Source organism: Podarcis bocagei (assembly GCF_964188305.1).
Source record: "Podarcis bocagei genome assembly, chromosome: 13".
Classification (NCBI taxonomy): domain Eukaryota; kingdom Metazoa; phylum Chordata; class Lepidosauria; order Squamata; family Lacertidae; genus Podarcis; species Podarcis bocagei.
Window position 1 is genome coordinate 31,223,926 of NC_138138.1, and position 22,413 is coordinate 31,246,338.

Here is a 22,413-nt window from a genome sequence, read left to right on the forward strand (position 1 = left end):
TGACTCCGGGGTTGTGGCGCTCATCTCGCTTTATTGGCCGAGGGAGCCGGCGTACAGCTTCCAGGTCATGTGGTCAGCATGACTAAGCCGCTTCTGGCAAACCTGAGCAGCGCACGGAAACACCGTTTGCCTTCCCACTGGAGCGGCACCTATTTATCTGCTTGCACTTTGACGTTCTTTCGAACTGCTAGGTTGGCAGGAGCAGGGACTGAGCAACGGGAGCTCACCCCGTCGTGGGGATTCAAACCACCAACATTCTGATCGGCAAGTCCTAGGCTCTGTGGTTTAACCCACAGTGCCACCCGAGTCCCATATCTATATATCTATATCTACAGTATATCTTCATGGTTATGTGTGCTCTTGATTTTATTGGGACAGTCACACTTGATCCTGTTTATACTGTTTCAGAATTTAACCCCTACAATATTTTGTTGCTGATCCATACTTGTCCTCTTATTATTTCTGGATTTCTTTTCTTGGTCTTGATCATCCCATCCCCAAATATCCTTTGCCATGGGAAATGGGTTCAGGAACCAACAGAGTGTTGGGTGAGATACTCTCCATTGGGAGAGTGGTTTGTTAGCAGAGAATCACAATGAAGAAAGCTCTTTCCACAGCAGCTACCTGCCTTAAAAGGTAGTGAGTATATTTTAGCCAAAAGGCCTTGCACATAGCACATTGATGGGATAGTGTAGGGACAGGTTTACACTCAATATACAGAGTTGGAAGGGACCTTGTGGGTGGCATTAACTATCCATAAACCAGTGGGCAGTCTGGTTGATTAGTAGATACATATCCTATGCCCAAATCTGCAAAAAATCATCAATAAAGTTGTGGCCTTATTTGATCCCAGCACAGTCCTTGGATGCATTTTATGTATCCACTGTGTGTTCACCAACCCCCTCATGGCTTCATTGCGTCTGGACTCACAATTTAAATGCAGATTGATTTCCCTTCTTTGTATATATCAACAGGGAGGGCCTCTTCATAGCTAGTTTCTCATTCTCATTATTTGTTACGGCAGGGGTATCTGAATGCCATTTGCTACTCAGGAAAGCAAGTTTGTAATATGATGCTATTATTTTATTCTCCAACTCTATCATTACTTTCCCCCTGTTACTAGCTTTTCATGTCTATATGTTCTTGTATAACAACAACAACAGATTAGTATTGTGAATCAGGTTAATATAAAGCTGATGAAGACGAGTGAAATTTTAAAAATCTACTTAACACACAAATACAAAACACACACACTTGCAAACCTCTCGATTAAAATGTATAGCAAAGAACTTAAATTCAGTGCTTTATTCTTTTCTTCTTGTTAGCATTTCCCTGTTGTTCAAGTCAGGTCTTAACACAATAATATAACAAATTGGGGAAAAAATGCAACCTAACAATCCAGCACTAGAGGCTAAGATACAAAAGATCTCCACTGCTACCATATATTTGCCTTTAGTGCTCAAGTAACTTGGAACAAAAGATAACCAAACACTACAAAAGACCAACATGCTGAAAGTTATAAACTTGGCTTCATTGAAACTGTCAGGTAATTTCCTGGCAATAAAAGCCACTGTGAAACTGACAGCTGCCAGGAAGCCCATGTAGCCAACAGCAGAGTAAAACATAGTCACAGAGCCCTCGTTACACTCTAATATAATTTCTTCAGTCAGGGAATGCATGTCAGCATCTGGGAAGGGGGGAAATGTTGCCAGCCACACAGCACATATGCCTGCTTGAATAAGGGAGCAGGAAAGAACAATTGAGTTGCTCAGTCTTTTCCCCACATACTTCCTCAACCTGGAACCTGGTTTGGTGGCCATGAAAGCCAGAACCACAGTAATGGTCTTTGCCAGCACACAAGAAACAGCCACTGAAAAGATGATGCCAAAAGCAGTTTGTCGGAGGAGACATGTCACCATCTTAGGTTGGCCAATGAACAATAAAGCACAAAGGAAACAGAGCAGGAGGGAGATGAGTAGAGTATAGGTGAGGTTTCGGTTGTTGGCTTTGACGATGGGAGTGTTCCGGTTCTTCAGAATTATTCCCAGCACCACTGCTGTGATCAAACCAAAGGAAAGAGCAAGGAAGGCTAAACTAATGCCCAAAGGCTCTCCAAAAGACAAGAAGCTTATATTCTTGGGAATGCATGTATCTTGCCTCTTGCTAGGATAGTTTTCATCTAAGCATTTATTACAGTCACTCATATCTGAAAAAAGAAAGATGTATTCTGAGTTCACATAGTTGCCATCTATATCAACAGCACGATGTAACAGCTACCCTTGGACAGAGCAGTTCAAATAACATAATAGAGGAAGTGTTGATATGATAAAAAGTGTTCAGGGGTGAGTATCACTGTTTAAGGTCTACATGGATCTAAAGAAGCATCATAGTGTGGGACGATGCAGGGATAAAAATGATGGTAAACTATTTGGGATCATGTGTGCTAAATCTCAGAGTGATGTCATAACTCAGTAGCATTTACGTCCGATGCAGACTGACTTAAATACACACAGGCCATAATATCAACCTGCTTGTTACCTTCCGAATCATATATGCAAATATAAAGAGTAATTCCTAAAGCTTGCAATATACTCCTCAGATTCATATATCTGAATAGCCAGAGCCTTATTGTGCTTTGCTAGTCAGTGGCCACCATTTTGGGGCATGAACCATGCAGAGAGGAAAGGGGAGCTAGATTGAACAAATCAGAGAGCAGGAGAGATCAGACAAAATCAGTTTTTCCTTTGTCTCTCTTTATCTGGTTGGCTGCAGCCATCATAACAGCAAACCATTGTGGAAGGCAAAAAGAGATCACTGATTCCTGTAAGTATCAATGGAAATCATGGACTCATTGGTCAAATGCTTGCTCAATGTATGATTTCCAGGGAACGCTTGTGGGTGTTAAGTAGGACCGGCATTTACACTAAAATTTCTTACATTTACTGTATTTCAATGGAAACTAAGTGCAAATAACTGAGTGGATCCAGCTTTCTATGTTTATCTCTTACCCTCCTTGTTTGTCATCTTCCCCTCTGGACACGGGATGCAATCATAGCAGCAAAATGGCTCCTCTTCCTTCACTTTCTTGTAAGAACCAGGTTTGCAACTCTCAGTACATACAGAAAGAGGCTGAGCCTAATCCATAAATGAAAGAGCAGAATGATAATGAAGAGAACAGTGTCTGGTGAATCCTTCAGGTTCTGGGTCCACTTGTTTGGGGAGAGATAGAAAATACCTAGTATGATATACAATATATAGATAAAGCAGTTTTAGGGCTACACCCATTCCCAGTTCCAGCAGCTGCTACCATAGGAGGATGGTCACGTTTAGGAATGTTTGATAAATTCAGTTTTTGTGAATCCCAGTACAATATGTTTGATCAGCATCTAGTGGACCAATCCATATGTTTTGAGCTTCCTCAAGCATTGCAGCACAGTTAAAACAGATTAAAACAGAAATTTAAATATGCTTTCTGAATATTTATCTTAATTCATATTAAAATGTTTTTTATTTTAAAAAAATCACATCTATGAGGAAATGGACCTATGGCTTAAAATATGCATATGTGACAAAAACTGGCAAGAGAAATTAGTTCCATGGGTAGTATACAAATGTAGTTAATAACTGAAAAATAAAAAAAACCATACAATTAAAAGCAGAAAGAGTGGCTGGTGGGGAGGGCTATCAAATATCAGTCATTTTGGCAATGCTTTCACTGTTGCTTATTGGAAGGGAGAGTGGGATATGGTGGAAAAGTTGCCCCAACCAACACATACCCTTTGCCAGTGCACTTACAGTGCATTGACCTTTCTGCTGTATTTCCCCTCCTCCTATCCCATCCAGTAATGCAGTTGCATTGCTGTTGGGAGGCCAGGTATGCTGTGTCACCCTTCCCTGACAACCACTCCTGTAAGAATGATATATTCCATATCTCCTGCTCAAGCCCCTTCACCACTTCTCTTTTTTTCTCCTCTTCTATTGCTGCTCTAAAAACAACCTGATCATGTCTGCTCTCAGCTGGTCTTTTTATTCTTCACCCCTTTATTGCACATCAACCTGGATAGAATTCATAGTAATCTTCTTTCAATCAAAAATCTTTTTTGTGGGTATGCATGATTGCCACAATGAAAGCAGTTTTCACCATAAGGAGAGATCATCAGTGCTCAATCAATCCCAGAAAACCTTTGAAGTAGCTGACAGTTGGGCTGTACCTGGTTAAATAAGCTGGGCCACATTATGACATCCTCATAAATGGTAAATGCTTGATCTGGAGAACCCTGTGGATCCATCCTTCCAACTCTCACTCTCTGAAAGGATTGATTGGATAATATAACATAGTTGATAATATCCAAGCCAAATAGCACCTCCCCATTTTGGTTGAAGGAAATCTCATCCTCTGCAGTGTTGTTAAATGAGACACTTCTCAGAAATTGGTGGAGCTAGATTGGAAAAAGAAAATCAGTAGGGAATGGGGCAGGTGCCTCCAGCCATTATCGTCTCCTGTTTGTTATTGGTTTGGCATCTCAGCTGGCTTTGTGGGATCTTCCATACAAACACTTTGTCATGAAAAACAGGATGCTTTCTGCATGAACGATCCCATGACCATATTCTTTTTGTCTCCGGAAAGTGCCACCTTTGTACAGCCAGAATTTGCAGGCATCACAATATGCCACAAATCAATCAGACTACCATAACTATAATTCTCCCCCCCTCCTTTGTGTGAGATGTCATGATTCAGCACTGGTTTTCTCATCCTCTTTGTAAAACTAAGCTGCAAAGAGCAGGCTAGAAGCATGGAGGAAGACCAGATGTCAGGAGAAAGTGACACCCAATGTGTTCTGCTCTGCCACTTGAGGATCTTCAACTCCTTACCTTCCAGAACTTGTGGTTCTGATTCTTCTGCCTCATTTGGTGCACCATTGCTCTCTGTTCATGCTTGACTGTAGACATCTCATGTAAAGCATGGGCCACAGCATAAACAGCGTTGTAAATACAGTAACTATGACCTGTCATGCTGTTTTCAAAAAACTCCGCAGGAAGGCTCTCCAGCTTCTCTTCCCCAGTGCAAGCATTCCCTTTCACCTTGCCAGCCATGTAATCTGGGAATTTACAGCCAAAGGCCTGTTCCCAGAAGTGCTTAATAAAACCATCTCCATCTGTAATGAATGGATTTCTGCTCTTAACATATAGATTAAATCCTTCTGGGTCATTCAAGTGAATTGTGAAAGCAATAGAGCCATGGAACATTTCTGAATTCCAATTCCGCTGAAATGCAAATGAAGTGAATTCAATCTGGGCTGTTGTTATCCATACTTTGCCATTCATGTTCAGTGTCATCTGCTCATGTTCTGATAGAAAGGGAAGCCATCTAAACAATACCATGGAATAAGATTCTCCATAGACCACCACTACATTAGCTTTACTGCCCATAATGTTATCATGTATTTTTGCTCCCTGTTGTACCATGCCATAACTTTCACTGTCATAACTATATTTGGGGAATCTTTCTAGAAAGGCAAAGCAAACACCACTCTTTGTAAACATTGGAAGCACAGTTTGCACAAATCTTTCTCCATTGTCATTATCAACCACAATGACCCCAATCCATGTCCACCTGAAATGTAGAAGCAAAGAGAGAATTCCTGCAAACTGGTGGTGTTCCTGGGGGGCCACCTGGTAGAAGAAAAGTCCTGAGGTCTTATCATTCACCACTGGAGCAGGGCCATATGTGAGCTAAAGAGAGATTAGAGAAAATGTGAAAGCTATTATAAATTATACAACAGATTAAACTAGTTATAGTCATTCACATATGTTACTATAGGGATTTTTAGAAGAACCCTGAAAGGCATTTGAACTTTACAATTGCATGGAAAACAGGCTCTGGAATTTGGGATTGGGTGAGGATGTACACTCTTGTATTTATTTATTTCAGGATCTTGGAGAAAGACTATATTTTAAATGGGCTTGAGAGAATGGTTTAGGTCATCAGCTTTCAGAGAGCATTTGTTATCACATATGCCATGACATTATGCATGGTCTTCATGCGCTGAGCATCCTTTGTCTTTTGTACCTGGGGTCTGCCAGGGCCTTGCCCTCTTAGGAGAGATGGGGACCCAAACTGAAGTATGTCAAGAAAATTGGTTTCATCCAAGAGTCAGGCATGAATCTCACTTATATTGCTAGAGCATTGTTTTCCAATTATAATGTCTTCTCTCTTTAATGAATGAATTGTAAGAAGGGTTTTTATTAGCCTGGGTATAAGAGAGAGGGAGAGAAAGAATAATTGTTGATCTGATTATTTCTAATGTGTCTAATTCTCCTTCCAACACACAAAATAAAATCTGGAAAGAGCACGAAAGTATGAAAATGGCATTGGATTCTCATACTCCAAATGAAAACAGACAAGAGTTTCCTACCTGTGGAATCTTATGAATATGCAAAATAGATGCCACATGAAGGGAGATTTCAGAGTCAAGCCCACCAATGACAGCTGTCAGATTATTCTGGATGTCACATATATAATTGGGGACAAATTTCTCCAGGGTTGATAAAAGTAGCATTGTGGCATAATACGTCTTCTTTGCATTGTCATTGCTGTCATAGATGTGGAAGCCCAAGGTGTGATTGGGTAAGATGTGAGGGTTTTCATTGATCTCCTTTATTGCAAATACCAAGGCCAGGATGTGCTGGTAAGCCTTAGGCACCACCCTAGAACAAGAGTTGCAATCTGTGTCAAAATACTTCATACTGGTAAGCCCCTTATATTTCAACTCAGAAGTTAATCAGTTTGCATTCAGTGGGATTTATTCCAATGAAAGTGATTGTGGGTTAAGTGCTGCAACTTCTGGAGGCTCTGGAGAAGAATCCGCCAAGTAAAGCAATGCCGTCAATTATTAACTCTCATGACTGATTATGCATATGAGATGGATAATGTGGGTACTGCACTCTGAATTTAACAATATGCAGTTCAGTAGGGTTAATTCCCTGAGAAATGGGAATAAGATTTTCAGGAAGTTAAAATGACCATAAATGGTCTGGGTTTTTTGTTTTTTTTTAATTGTTTTTCTTAAAAAAAACCCAACTATTTAAAGGTGGTATTTCAGATACGCAAAATAGATATTCCTTTCAATGAAGCATTATTTATTCGCATGTGGAGAAATGGGAGATTATTTTCTTCATTATTACTTTAAAAACATTAATTTAAAAACACACACCTCTCCATTTTCTGTCAGAAATGGATCATATCATTCAAAGGGAGCTGTTTCCAAATAAGCGTGCATATGTTTGCAGCCTCAGTGGGTGTTTTGAGGCTGATAATTCAAGTGACATGAGAAATATAACTAAAAACCCAAACAATAAATATGTTCTTACACAAGCTCTTCAGGCAACGCGGGTGGCGGATCTTCAGTGAAGGTTGTTTGACTGGAGTAGAAACCACCATGAGTAACTATGCCACCAATAATAAAATCTCCTGACTGATGATATATGTGAACTGGATGGTGTGGATCCTGCACCCTGCATTTTGCCACATGGGAATTGCATATCTTGTTAGGAAACATTGCCAGCAGCAACACTACCAAATCCACCATCCTTAGAACAAGAGGAAATCTTCCTTATGCACAAATATTTCCCTATTCTCTTCTGCAACACTCTCATTACTTTTACACTGTCTCTCTTGAGTCTAGGAGCATCCAATATCAGACTAGTGGATACCATATCTTTTAATGGTACTGGGTATGCTTATATCATCTTCCACAGGTTTTGCTGTGAGTTTTGCCAGTGTTCACTTCAACTCCATAGGGGCTTTGGGAAGCAGCAGAATTAATTACAGTACTTTTGATCATGAAACAGGAAGATAATTATTAAGTCAGAATGGGAGATTCCCTGTAGAACTGCTGCTACGTTTCCAGTAGTATCATTTTGAATTCTCTTCTTTTAGATAATGTGGTAACAAGGGTGTTGTAGTGAATTCTGATGTTAGGCACTGATTTTAACAGCTGCTGTAGCCAAAAGGGACTCCCTAATGGAGAGTGGTATACATATAATGTTCAAATTAGGCTGTGGAGACCTGGGTTCACATCACCAATAAGCCATAAGGCATTACTAAAATACTGTTCATAATAGTTGTCTGGGAGTAAGGTCCACTGAATCCGGTGGCTCTTATCTCATCATAGTTTTACAAATTTCAACATGTAAAGCATAATTATTATTTTTAAAAATATATTTAGTGAGCTAAAATGTGACCTTAAGGTTTTATTTAAAAATACAAACTAGTTGTTATTTTTTAAAAAAGTTACCCCACAAACTACTAGTATAAAGGAGAAATACAATCAAAGGAAATGACACATTCATTGCTTGATTGTTATCCTTATGTTTTGACGTCCACTTTGCTGCTCCCTCACAAGGAACAGTAAAAGCTGAAAGGCTCATTATATTCTCATTATCAGAGAGATTCTGCTGTTACCTTTGTACTGTAGCAGTCAATGATATCATTTGTGTTCTGAAACACACCCACCCAGAGCTGACCTCTGTTCGTTCCTAAACCTATTCCCCATGACAAAGGATATCTGGAGATGGGATGATCAAGACTAAGAAATGAAAACCAGAAATAATAAGAGGACAAGTGTGGATCAGCAACAAAATATTGTAGGGCTTAAATTGTGAAACAGTATGAACAGGATCAAGTGTGACTGTCCCAATAAAATCAAGAGACACATGACCATGAATACACAAGGTTCAAGTGAAGCTTTGAGAGTGTTTTTAAAATATAATGTACATACTGTAAACCTAAGGGCAAGGACTTTCTGACTTCTGATCTTTGCTAGCTACTCTGGGAACCTTGTTGATGAAAAAGGAAGCTTAAAATGCTCCAGTTACTAAACACACGTGATTATTCCACTAGAACTAATGCTTCATGTATTTAAAACAAGAAATAAAGCTAGGGCTCAACAACTTTGTCTGGATTTTCACTTTGGGGAATATGGCAACCCTAATAAAGCAGTGATTTTTCTCTCACACATGCATCTGTGCAACTATCAATATATTCAAAGGGCAGGGCCTTCATCCTTCATATTTATGGTGGTAGTGGTTAGAAGTTGAATCAGCAGTGGTAAACAAAAGCTGGTAATAAAGTGAGGTGTTTTCCCCTCATAGCATACAGCAAAACACAGATATTTAATTCTTCATTTTGTTAATGCTTATTATCTGTTCCCTAATATTCAGCTCAGGCCTCAACAAAATAATATAACATTTGGGGGAAAAGATGCAACCTAATAGACCAGCACTGGAGGCTAAGATAGAGAAGATCTCCACAGCTACTGTATATTTCCCCTTGGTACTCAGGTAGGATGGAACAAAGGACAACCAAACACTGCAAAATACCAACATGCTGAAAGTGATAAACTTTGCTTCATTGAAAATGTCTGGCAATTTCCTGGCAAGGAAAGCCACTGTGAAACTAATTATTGCTAGAAGGCCCATGTAACTAAGGACACAGTAAAACATAATCACAGTCCCCACATTACATTCTAGTATAATTTCCTCAGGCATTGAGTGCTTGTCAACATCTGGGAATGGGGGAAAGATTGCCAACCACAGTGTACAGATGCCTGCTTGAATAAGGGAGCAGGAAATGACAATGGAGTTGGCCAGCCTTCTCCCCACCCACATTCTCATCCTGGATCCTGGTTTTGTGGCCGTGAAAGCCAGAATCACAGTGACAGTTTTTGCCAGTACACAGGAAACAGCCACTGAAAAGATGATGCCAAAAGCAGCTTGTTGCAGGAGACATGTCATCTTTTTCGGTTGGCCAATGAACAGTAAAGCACAAAGAAAGCATAGCAAGAGGGTGACAAGGAGAGTATAGGTGATATTCTGGTTGTTGGCTTTGACAATGGGAGTCTTGTGGTTCTTCAGAAATGTTCCCAGTACCAGAGTTGTGATGAAAGCAAAAGAAAGAGCAACTATAGCTAAACTGATGCCTAAAGGTTCTTCATACGACAAGAAACTGATGCTTTTGGGAATGCATATATTTCGTTCCTTGTTTGGATAGTTTTCATCTGAGCATTTAGTGCAGTCATTCATATCTGGGAAAAGAAAAGTATTAACCTTAGCTCACATATATGCTATCAGTCTCAGAAAAATTTCATGCCTTTCCCTCAAACTCAGAAAAATAAATGGATCTATTCAAATTGGAAAATACTTTGAATTGTTGTGGGGACTTGTTTATTTGCTTTGGAGCTTTGTGGTGCTATAATATGATGTTGGGCTACAATGGCAAGGATGTGGTAAGCCAGGTGAGGTATGCATGACTGTGATGTGGGAGTAGTGGCTGGTGCAAAATTTACCATATTCTAAGTTTTGTGAGAAAGAGGGAGCGGGAAACCTGCCCTTAGATTTCAGAATAGGGAAGCAGCAGCAGAAGATAGATGATATTACCATGGAACTGAAGAGCAAGTAGAAAAAGCTGAATAGTGTGCAAATACCTTGATTCAACGACAATGTATACATCAATGCTTTGTAACCAATCAGCATGTAACATGATATACCATCATAGAATCATAGAGTTGGAAGAGACCACAAGGGCCATCGAGTCCAACCCCCTGCCAAGCAGGAAACACCATCAGAGCACTCCTGACATATGGTGGTCAAGCCTCTGCTTAAAGACCTCCAAAGAAGGAGACTCCACCACACTCCTTGGCAGCAAATTCCACTGTCGAACAGCTCTTACTGTCAGGAAGTTCTTCCTAATGTTTAGGTGGAATCTTCTTTCTTGTAGTTTGGATCCATTGCTCCGTGTCCGCTTCTCTGGAGCAACAGAAAACAACCTTTCTCCCTCCTCTATGTGACATCCTTTTATATATTTGAACATGGGTATCATATCACCCCTTAACCTTCTCTTCTCCAGGCTAAACATGCCCAGCTCCCTTAGCCGTTCCTCATAAGGCATCGTTTCCAGGCCTTTGACCATTTTGCTTGCCCTCCTCTGGACACGTTCCAGTTTGTCGGTGTCCTTCTTGAACTGTGGTGCCCAGAACTGGACACAGTACTCCAGGTGAGGTCTGACCAGAGCAGAATACAGTGGCACTATTACTTCCCTTGATCTAGATGCTATACTCCTATTGATGCAGCCCAGAATTGCATTGGCTTTTCTAGCTGCCGCGTCACACTGTTGGCTCATGTCAAGTTTGTGGTCAACCAAGACTCTTAGATCCTTTTCACATGTACTGCTCTCAAGCCAGGTGTCCCCCATCTTGTATTTGTGCCTCTCATTTTTTTTGCCCAAGTGCAATACTTTACATTTCTCCCTGTTAAAATTCATCTTGTTTGTTTTGGCCCAGTTCTCTAATCTGTCAAGGTCGTTTTGAAGGGTGATCCTGTCCTCTGGGGTGTTAGCCACCCCACCCAGTTTGGTGTCATCTGCAAATTTGATCAGGATGCCCTTGAGTCCATCATCCAAGTCGTTGATAAAGATGTTGAATAAGACCGGGTCCAAGACAGAACCCTGTGGCACCCCACTAGTCACTCTTCTCCAGGATGAAGAGGAACCATTGATGAGCACCCTTTGGGTTCGGTCAGTCAGCCAGTTACAAATCCACCGAGTGGCAGCATAGTCAAGACCGCATTTTACCAGTTTCTTTACAAGAATATCATGGGGCACCTTGTCAAATGCCTTGCTGAAATCAAGGTAGGTTACATCCACTGCATTCCCTTCATCTACCAGGCTTGTAATTCTGTCAAAAAACGAGATCAGGTTAGTCTGACATGACTTATTTTTCAGAAATCCATGCTGACTATTGGTGATCACAGCATTCCTTTCTAAGTGCTCACAGACTGTTTGCTTAATGATCTGCTCCAGAATCTTCCCTGGTATTGATGTCAGACTGACTGGGCAGTAATTATTTGGGTCCTTTCTTTTCCCCTTTTTGAAAATAGGGACAACATTTGCCCTCCTCCAGTCTGCCGGGACTTCGCCTGTTCTCCAGGAATTCTCAAAGATGACTGCCAGTGGTTCTGAGATCACATCTGCCAGTTCTTTTAATACTCTTGGATGCAGTTCATCTGGCCCTGAAGACTTGAATACATCTAAACTAGCCAAGTATTCTTGTACTATCCCCTTAGTTATTCTGGGTTGTGTTTCCTCTGCTGAATCATTTGCTCCAAATTCTTCATTTTTTATTTTTTTTAAAATAATTTTTATTAACTGGCCAATCACATCAAATTAAATCACATCGTATAAATTCCAAATTAAAAAGCCAATTTTTTAAATTTTGTTGGGGCAACCCATACTTCAAGATCCAAAGGGAGATAATGTCCAAATCAGTCCCAATCAGTCCAAACAAAGTTCATAATTCTATCCAGTCTTATCTTGGTGTTTCCACATCATATCTTATTCATATAATTTCTCTTTTTCCTTTACGATCTCTTCTGTTGGTCTCCTTAAGTCAATAACAAGTATAATAATCCTGTGTGGATTTCCTGTTCCTCCACTAAGTCCAGATGGTTTCCATATATCTCCTTCGTAGATAACATCGCTCTTTCCATCATCAATTTTGGCATTTGTCGCTCTTAAGTCCCACCGAGGAGTTGATCCACGATATGTAAACAACTCTATTTCTCTCTTTCTCCTCCCAGATCCAAGAGCTCCAACAATGCCTCCCAAAATGGCGACGGCATTTTTAACTGTGTCATTCCCAAACTCTTAGCTTTCCAGCTTCATCTTGAAAAATTGCTTTGGATTGAAAGTTTATCTCCACACAGCCTTAAATCCACAGCTTAAGTCCTTAATTTCTGACTCATTTGGGGGAGGGGATTCTTGTTAAATCACATGAAAAAAAGGAAGGCAGGTTTTCTCCCCCCTCCCCCATTTGTCATTACCGTATCTTGACGTATCTTCTCATATTTTATTCTTGTCTTGTTATCAGAGATCTCTTCTGTCAGCAGTCTTTACTCCCCTTTTTCCTTGAAGCATGTGCAATTAATCTCGTCCAAATTGTTTCTTTTAAAGATCATCGCAACTAGCAGTGCGAATCAGGGACAGCGTCCAGGAGAGCCGAAAACCCACAGGAGGGCTTTGTGCCTAGTGCCCCCACCCCCACAAATTCGGGGGTGATATAGGGCACAGCAGGCAAGGGCCGCGCCCCCCCCCACAATCCTGGGGGGGGTTAAGGAGGCTAATTACCCCCATGATAGCCTCCAAATTACCTCGTGTGGGTTGGAGAGATGTTATTGTCAGCCATCTTCCAATGCGCCACCTAGTGCCCCCCCCATTTGCTCCAAATTCTTCAGGTCGGGCATTGTTTTCTTTATCGGAGAAGACAGAGGCAAAGAAGGCATTGAGGAGTTCAGCCCTTTCTTCTCCTCTGAGTGACCCCACTGTTTCTTTGTTCTTCCTTTTGCTACGAACATACCCATAAAAGCCTTTTTTGTTGCTTTTAACCTCTCTAGCAAGCCTGAGTTCATTCTGTGCTTTAGCTTTTCTGACTTTGCGTCTACACGTGCTGGCTATTTGTTTGAATTCCTCTTTGGTGGTTTCCCGCCTTTTCCATTTTTTGTACACATCCTTTTTTAATCTTAACTCAGTTAAAAGTTCTTTAGATAGCCACCCTGGCTTCTTTAGGCACCTTCCGTGTTTCTGTCTCATTGGTATTGCCTGAAGTGGTGCTTTTACAAACTCTTAACAAACTCCCAGCCATCATGAACTCCCTTTCCTTTTAGTATTACAGCCATGGGATCTCACCCAGCACTTCCCTAAGTTTTATGAAATCGGCTTTCTTCAAGTCAAGAAATTGAGTCCTAGTATGCTTGGCTGCTCCTTTCCGCTATATAGTAAACTTCAGAAGAGCATGATCACTCGCGCCTAATGATCCTTCCACTTCTACCCCACTAACCAGGTCATCAACATTGGTTAGGACCAGATCTAAAATGGCTGTTCCTCTTGTTGCTTCTCCCACTTTCTGGACAATGAAGTTGTCTGCAAGGCCAGTGAGGAATCTGTTTGACCTTATGCTCTTGGCTGAGTTTGACATCCAACAAATATCCGGGTAATTGAAGTCCCCCATTACTACTATCTCCCTTCCTTTTGCATGCTTGGCCATCTGTTCCAGGAAGGCATCATCTATGTCCTCCGTTTGGCTTGGGGATCTATAGTAAACTCCCACATTGAGGTCACTGCTATTCTTCTCTCCCTTAATTTTGATCCTGATGGCTTGATGTAAGCAACATGCATAAAAATCTTTCCTGGGCACCCATGAGGTATATAGGCTTTGGAATCCATTCCCCAGTACCATATTACTGCAGTCTGAATACAATACCCCCCCCCCCGGTGTGATTATTGGCTCTGGTCAGCCCAGCATCAGACTCTTATCATTAACAGCCCCTTTGAAAGTAGCTTGTTAGCCATAGCTACATTTAGATCCCCATCATGTATGAGGAAACTAAGTGCAATTGACTGTGCAGTCATCTATGTCTCACCTTCCTGGTTTGAAATCTTGCCCTCTGGACATAGGATGCAATCATAACAGCAAAATGGCTTCCCTTCTTTCACTTTCTTGCTAGATCCTGGTTGGCAACTTTCAGTGCAGGCCGAAAGAGGAGAGGCCTAATTCATAAATGATAAACAGAATAAGCAGAATGATAAACAGAAAATAAGGTGTTTGGAATCCCTCAGGTGCTGGACCCAGCTTTGTGTTACTAAAGTGACACAGCATTTCAGTAGGGTATGAATTGGCTCCCTTGAGGGCACTGGACACTGTAGAAGTAATTGCCAACCCTAGTCTCAACAGCTACTATCTGAGGTGGAGGAAGTCATTTGAGGACATTTGATGAATTCAGTCCCTATATATTCTAATAAAAAACGTCCTGATCCATACCATCAGAATATGAAGTTAACTATCCAACACATTGTGTTTCTTTGATCAAAATATGTAATTAAATATGTATTCTGAGGGAAAATATGCATATTAAGTAAACACGTTCATCGAACCAGTTTTGTTTTTTAAAAGGAACTGAACTGAGCTATTCATAAAAATATGCATCAATAACAGTGGGAAGATAGTTGTACAGACAATATACAAAAGTAATATGTAAATAAATAAGGAGAATGGCAGTAAATACTATGACTTCTGCACCAGGCTCTTGACCTCATCCCTGTCCTTCCCTTCCTTCACTATCTCCACCTTCACTACTACGCTTCCCTTTTTCTCTTCTACAACTCCCATATCAACTTTAGTTGTCTCCTCTATGCTTCCTGTTGTCAACTCTCAGTTTCTCCCTCTGGCCTCATTTCATCCCCTGTTGCCTTCTTGTCATGATATATCAGGACACCGAGGAAGGGGAAGAGGATCCTGGCAAGGAGTGTTAGCCACAACTGGTACAAATTGATGATTGGGCAGGAGAGGTTGGGGACTTAGGAGGTACTCACAGGACAGTAGTAGGGGATGTTAAAGGGGCAGCTGACAGTCCATGGGAGCCAGGGGGAAAGGACACATCATTAGAACCAGAGGTGCCTCCATCTCTATGGGCACAGTGGGCTGTGAGGCATCAGGAGTAGTGGGAAATATACTCTAGAAGAGTGAGGCAGGCAAGGGAACACAGCCCAGCTCACTAATTGACCAGGTGGTACCATGAGGCTTGTTAGATCTGGGAGGAATTTTGTGGGCACTCAGATGACTCTAGGCTTTCTGACCCTGGATCACTTGCAGACGTGGGAACCTGGCCTTACTGTTTGAGTCTGGACTTTGCTTGTTGTATTGGACTGGGACCAGTATTTGACCTTTTGGACTATCTAGCATTGCTCTGGGGACTGTTTGCACCAGTGCAATGTACTTCCAGTTATGTGGACACTCCTCACCCATTCACCCATGTCCTTTTTCCTCCCCCTTTCAGTCACATTTTATCCTATCTTCATTTTTTATCCTTTCTTGGTCCACACTATATCCTCCTTTCAAAATAAAACAAGTATTTCACAAGTGTTCATCATCAAATGAAATCAGTTTTAAATTTCAGGATAGAACATCAGGGCTCCTTTATTATTAGACCTTTTGCTAAATGCCTGTGACTTGGATTCTACCTGGTTAAACCAGCTGTGCCAAGTTATTACTTCTTTATCAATGGTGAATGCTTGATCTGAAGGTGCTCCAGGATCTATCCTTCCGACTCTGACTCTATGAAGGGATTGATTGGAGAATATAATCCAGTTGATAATATCCAAGCTAGATGCTACCTCCCCATTCTTGTTGAAGGATACCACATCTCCTGCAGTGTTATTAAATGAGATACTTCTCAGAATGTGGTGGAGCTAAATTGTAAACAGAAAAGACAAGTGTTTAGAAAAGGCTGCACTCTAATACAGGGCTGAGCAATCCTTTTTCCTCTGAGGCCAGAACCTACAGTGAGTGGAGTCAGGGACAAGCATGTAGAGAGCCAACCCATTTTCTCCCACATAAATGTTTTTCTCTCATTCTTTCTGTCAGGCCTCTCTCTCCCAGTTACATCCCTCAGGCAGAACAGTGGTGTGTGACCCCCTGCTCTGATGAAAAATTTGCAGGCTGTCAAGGGTGTTTCACAGCCAAAGGAATGCACATGACAGATAATTATTTATTGTCAAGAATATCACATTTGCTTCTACTCCTCTGGATGCCTATACATATATAGCAGCTACACAGCTACACAGCTATTCGCAGGTTTGCTGTAACTGGAATAGCAAGAATGCTGCTCATCTCTGTTGACTGTTTTCACTGCATCCTGACTGTTTGTCAAATGGTGTCTCAATGGGCCACAAAACATCTCCAAGGAAATGCTTTATCATGTACAGGGGGGTTTCTGCTCAAACAAGGAGACAGCCATCATTGCTCTTTCCTCAGAGAAACAAAGACACAGCCATCATCTGTCCACAAAATTATGATTCAGTTCCTCCTCATATTCCATATGCCTGAACCCTGAGAGGAAAGAACAAGCTGACAGTATTTTGGAAACCCATACATTGTGAAGGAATAACAGTGCTCTTCCAAGTTGAGGAAGTTCAACCCGTTACCTGCCAAAACAGTTGATTCTGATTCTTCACTCTCCCTCCATATGCCATTCCTATGTGTCTGGGTCTGGATGTGGACATAGCATGTAAAGCATGGGCGATGGCATAGACAGCACTGTGGATACTGTAACTGTGCCCTGTCATACTCATTTCAAAAAATGATCCTGGAAGGTTCTCTAGCTTCTCTTCTCCTGTGCAAATGTTCCCCTCCACCTGGTCTGCAGTGATATCTGGGAACACACAATCAAAAGCCTGTTGCCAGAAGTCCCTGATAAAACCATCCCCATCTGTGTTGGAAGGGTTTCTGTGCTCAACATACTGATGAAATCCTGGTGGGTCACTGAAGTGAATTTCAAAGGCTATAGCACCATTGAATAGTCCTGAATCCCAGTTTCTTTGATAGACAAATGAAGTGAATTCAATCTCAGCTGTTGTTATCCAAACTTTACTTTTTACATTATTTGTCATATCGTGTTCTGATAGGTATGGAAGCCATTTTAAAAATGCCATGGAGTAAGATTCTCCATAATTCACCACTACATTAGCCTTGCTGCTCATTATTTTATCATGTATTTTTGCCCCCTGTTGTAACATGTCATTAATTTCAGGGATAAAACTAAAATTGGGAATTCTTTCTATGAAGGCAAAACAGATACCATTTTCAGAAAACAATTGAAGTAATGTATGCACAAATATTTCCCCATTGTCGTTGTCCACTGCAATGACCCCAATCCATGTCCACTTGAAATGCAGAAGCAAAGAGATAATTCCCTCATATTGAAGGTCTTCCTGGGCTGTCAACTGGTAGAAGGAAAGACCTGGGGTTTTATCATTCATCACTGGAGCAGAGCCATAAATGAGCTAAAGAGGGAATGGAGGAAGGGACGAGAAAAATATAATTTCCAGAGTTATTTCAAACTATTTATGTACATTATATGATGAATTCTGTTGGCTGCATGCTGTCTTTCATTTATACAAAATAGACACATTCATATGAGCTGAAAACTGGGATAATTTCCCATTCCTGCTTGTTAAACATTTGATCTGATGAGTGGGGACAGGCACTGTGTCTATTATTTATTTATTTATTTTTAAAGATTTGTGTGTGTGTGTCATTGCTGACTTTGGTAGGTCTTGTGGGTTGAATAAAATTGATGGGAGGGGCACATCAGGCGCCAATAAGAGGATTAGCTACCTGTGCATTAGATATTATTTAGCTATGTCAGAACTGTAAGTTCTGAATTTATCTTTCTAGAGCTTTTTCCCCCTTATTCATGATGCACAGACCCCAGCCCAGAGCAAAACTGAGATTTCTGCCTCCTTTTTACATGATTCCTCACACTTCTTTTATGAAACCACATTTCAATTGTGAACCAGCTGTTCACTACTATTACTCCTTTCCAGCAAAGCTTGATTGTTTCTGCTACTTAACATAACTTCATTATGTGTTTAATCTTCCCCAAACCCATTACTTTGGGGGGGGGGTGGTGAGGAGGGAGAAGGATTTTAGTGCCAGTTACCTGTGTTTGAATCTTGAAAGCTTCCCCCCTCCCACTGAATGCACATTCCTTCTTCACTAAGTAGAAAATGCTGCATACCCAAACATAGCTGGTCCATTATCCCACCAGTGGACCTTGGGATATCAGTCTCCTGGAAAGGGGAGGGAGTTGAACTAGAGAATGAATTATTCTCCCCTCCCATGCAAATTTACTGCAAAGCAATGTTGTCATTAAAGTGCATAGTAGAAATGAAGGGGTGGATACTTAGATTGCAAAGAGGTATTGCCCATAAGTGCCATACCTGTGGAATCTTATAGATATCCAAAATGGTTGCCACATAAAAGGAGATTTCAGAGTCGAGTCCCCCAATAACCCCTGTCAGATTATTTTCAGTATCACATACATAGTTGGGGACACATTTCTCCAGCTTGGATAAAAGTATCAGTGTCGCAAGATACGTCTTTCTTGCATTAATATAGCTGTCATAGATATGGAAGCCCAAGGTGATATTGGGTAAAATGTGGGAGCATCCATTAATCTCCTTGACTGCAAATGCCAATGCCAGGATGTGCTGGTAAGCCTTGGGCACCACCCTAGAATGAGAGTTGCAGATTGTTTCAGAAGCACCTTCAACACTTGGGACATTAAATATGTACTCAGAAGTTAATCATACTGAATTCAGTTAAGTCTACTACTGCGCTTCTAGACTGCTAGTATGCTAAAAATTCTTACAAGGAAGGCTCAAGTAGTATGTGGACCGAGAACTCCCAGAAGTGCAAGCTGGATTTTGAAGGGGCAGAGGAACCAGAGACCAAATTGCAAACATGCGTTGGATTATGGAGAAAGCTAGAGAGTTCCAGAAAGACATCTACTTCTGCTTCATTGACTACGCAAAAGCCTTTGACTGTGTCGACCACAACAAACTATGGCAAGTTCTTAAAGAAATGGGAGTGCCTGAACACCTCATCTGTCTCCTGAGAAATCTCTATGTGGGACAAGAAGCTACAGTTAGAACTGGATATGGAACAACTGGTTGGTTCAACATTGGGAAAGGAGTACGACAAGGCTGTATATTGTCTCCCTGCTTATTTAACTTATATGCAGAATTCATCATGCGAAAGGCTGGGCTGGATGAATCCCTAGCCGGAGTTAAGATTGCCGGAAGAAATATCAACAACCTCAGATATGCAGATGACACAACCTTGATGGCAGAAAGTGAGGAGGAATTAAAGAACCTTTAATTGAGGGTGAAAGAGGAGAGTGCAAAATATGGTCTGAAGCTCAACATCAAAAAAACGAAGATCATGGCCACTGGTCCCATCACCTCCTGACGAATAGAAGGGGAAGAAATGGAGGCAGTGAGAGATTTTACTTTCTTGGGCTCCATGATCACTGCAGATGGTGACAGCAGCCACGAAATTAAAAGACGCCTGCTCCTTGGGAGGAAGGCGATGGCAAACATAGACAGTGTCTTAAAAAGCAGAGACATCACCTTGCCAACAAAGGTCCGTATAGTAAAAGCTATGGTTTTCCCAGTAGTGATGTATGGAAGTGAAAGCTGGACCATAAAGAAGGCTGATCGCTGAAAAATTGATGCTTTTGAATTATGGTGCTGGAGGAGACTCTTGAGAGTCCCATGGACTGCAAGAAGATCAAACCTATCCATTCTGAAGGAAATCAGCCCTGAGTGCTCACTGGAAGGACAGATCCTGAAGCTAAGACTCCAATACTTTGGCCACCTCATGAGAAGAGAAGACTCCCTGGAAAAGACCCTGATGTTGGGAAAGATGGAGGGCACAAGAAGGGGACGACAGAGGACGAGATGGTTGGATAGTGTTCTCGAAGCTACCAGCATGAGTTTGACTAAACTGCGGGAGGCAGTGGAAGACAGAAGTGCCTGGCGTGCTCTGGTCCATGGGGTCACAAGGAGTCGGACACGACTAAACGACTAAACGACTAAACAACAACAACAACTAGACTGCTATACACCCTTACCAAGAACTAAACTATTTCTTTTTTTCACAGCTGATTCATGTGAGTTTCCAGATCAGTATGTTATATTTAAATCATAGATAACTGAGTTTACATTTGCAGCATCAGCCATTGTTCTGAAGCTGCTGCTCTGGGATTGATCATGAGAAGCTGAGTTCTTACACAAGTTCTTCAGGCAGTACTGGTGGAGGTTCCTCCATGAATGTTGCTGAAGTGGATAAGAAGCCACCATGGGAAACAATGCCACCGATGATGAAATCTCCTGGCTGATGATAGATGTGAAGTGGACGATGAGGACCTTGGAGCCTGCATTTTGCTATGTGAGCCTGACATACCATGAAAGGAAATAGTTCCAGCAGAAAGATTACTAAAACAACCATCCTTAATACAATACAATCTACACAGAAACCACTATTTTTCTGGCAATACTATGAGCAGCATCTCCAAGATGAAAATTGTCTAATTTGAATGGTAATTTAATTTCCTGAGAGGTTGCAATTTGGGCGTCTCAAACTCAGACATTTGGATACCAGACCCTATCTATTCTGATTTGATTTATAGTATCCTTTGACAGTTATCACTGAACATCCACAAGGATTTTTGAGAAGCAGCAGCTTTAATTATAGTCCTCTTAATAATCAAACAGGAAAATAGTTATTCATTAAGTGCTAGGTATTCCCAGTGGAAATGCTGGAGAAAATGTGTTTGTCACATATTCAGAACCGTCACTTTTTAATTTCCTTGGGTTAGATAATAATGGACCAATGGTGTAATGGTGCATTTTTAAGTTAGGAGCTCATCATAACAAACCCTGTAGCCAATTGGGACTCCAAAATATAGTGTGGTGTAGTTAGCATCTTGGAAATTGTCTGAGGAGACCTGGATCTATATCCCTGATCAGCCATGTGTCATGACTACAATCTATGCACAATACTTACTTGGGAGTAAGCTCTGTTGAATTCCAAGAGCTTATCTATGATCGCAAAGTTGTACAAGACTCGTAAAACATATAAAGGAGAAAATACCATTAAAGGAAAACAAAATGCAGTCTCTACTTTATTATCATCCCGCATCTTCAAATTCCACTATAATATACTAATGACAAACAACAGTAAAACTTGGAAGCTTAGTTACTGCTTCTTCAACTTCCAAAAGCAAGGAGCATCTTGTGCCCTGGAAGATGATGACAAATCTGCTGTTGTACAGCACTGCAAGGGAGAGTAGAGTTTGAAATTACCCAAGACAAGGGAAACCAACAAACAAAGAAACCACAAGAAATAGTATATGGCAATTTTTTTATTAAAAAAATATTTAAAGATCCCTCTCCACACAATGCTGTTCTATCCCTCACAAAGCCAACATTCTGATAATACTTCTTGCATTCTTGTTCAACCCACAGATTAATAAAAAGTGGACACTTCTAGACTGAGAGTAAAATACATGTGCTTTGTAGGGTGAAGATCCTTGTTTTGACTTCCAGTACCTGTCTTCAAAATGAAGTCAGGAAACCTCAGTTTCAAATCCTTGCTATAGTAACTAATGCTGGGTTAGGTGGTCCACTCCATCACATACAACTCATCACACTCAAGTTGCATGAAGGGCTGCCTATAAGGATCACTTATGAGCATTATAGATTGCGTGGGCAGGCGGAGTCCCCAGATCCTGCACGGTCCCCCCGTCATGTGGAATAACGACTCAAGACAACGTGCTATGGGATTAAATTGGCCACAACTTTATTAAATTTCAAATGTGGGTAGACCTTGGCTCAGGCATTGGGCGTTCTCCCTCCCTGGTCCCCAGCCGGGGACCTAGGGAGCATCAGGGTTATCCAGTGTGTGTGTGGGGGATGGGCCAGCTCTGGAGAACATATGTTCAAGCAGAGATGGCCGCCCC

At 41.3% G+C, this 22,413-nt stretch overlaps 2 protein-coding genes across 2 annotated transcripts; both read right to left on the minus strand.

Moving 5' to 3' along the window:
• Nucleotides 1-1,304: 1,304 nt before the first annotated feature.
• LOC308570669 (vomeronasal type-2 receptor 26-like) lies at nt 1,305-7,589 on the minus strand (the record flags this gene model as incomplete). The annotated part of the gene is made up of 6 exons (XM_081165580.1): nt 1,305-2,206; nt 3,009-3,135; nt 4,212-4,439; nt 4,873-5,733; nt 6,417-6,708; nt 7,372-7,589. The coding sequence occupies 6 exons, from the start codon at nt 7,587-7,589 to the stop codon at nt 1,305-1,307; spliced, it is 2,628 nt and encodes an 875-aa protein (XP_081021706.1).
• A 1,316-nt stretch (nt 7,590-8,905) lies between these two features.
• Nucleotides 8,906-15,429, minus strand: LOC308570578 (vomeronasal type-2 receptor 26-like). The gene is made up of 3 exons (XM_081165495.1): nt 15,422-15,429; nt 14,473-14,599; nt 8,906-10,085 (listed from the first exon to the last, which is right to left on the minus strand). Exon 3 carries the CDS (start codon nt 10,081-10,083, stop codon nt 9,175-9,177), a length of 909 nt encoding a protein of 302 aa, XP_081021621.1. The 5' UTR covers nt 10,084-10,085; nt 14,473-14,599; nt 15,422-15,429; the 3' UTR covers nt 8,906-9,174.
• Nucleotides 15,430-22,413: the final 6,984 nt, after the last annotated feature.

Coding starts and splice junctions, on each gene's coding strand:
- LOC308570578 (XM_081165495.1), bottom strand. CDS start 10,083: ATGAATGACTGCACTAAATGCTCAGATGAAAACTATCCAAACAAGGAA.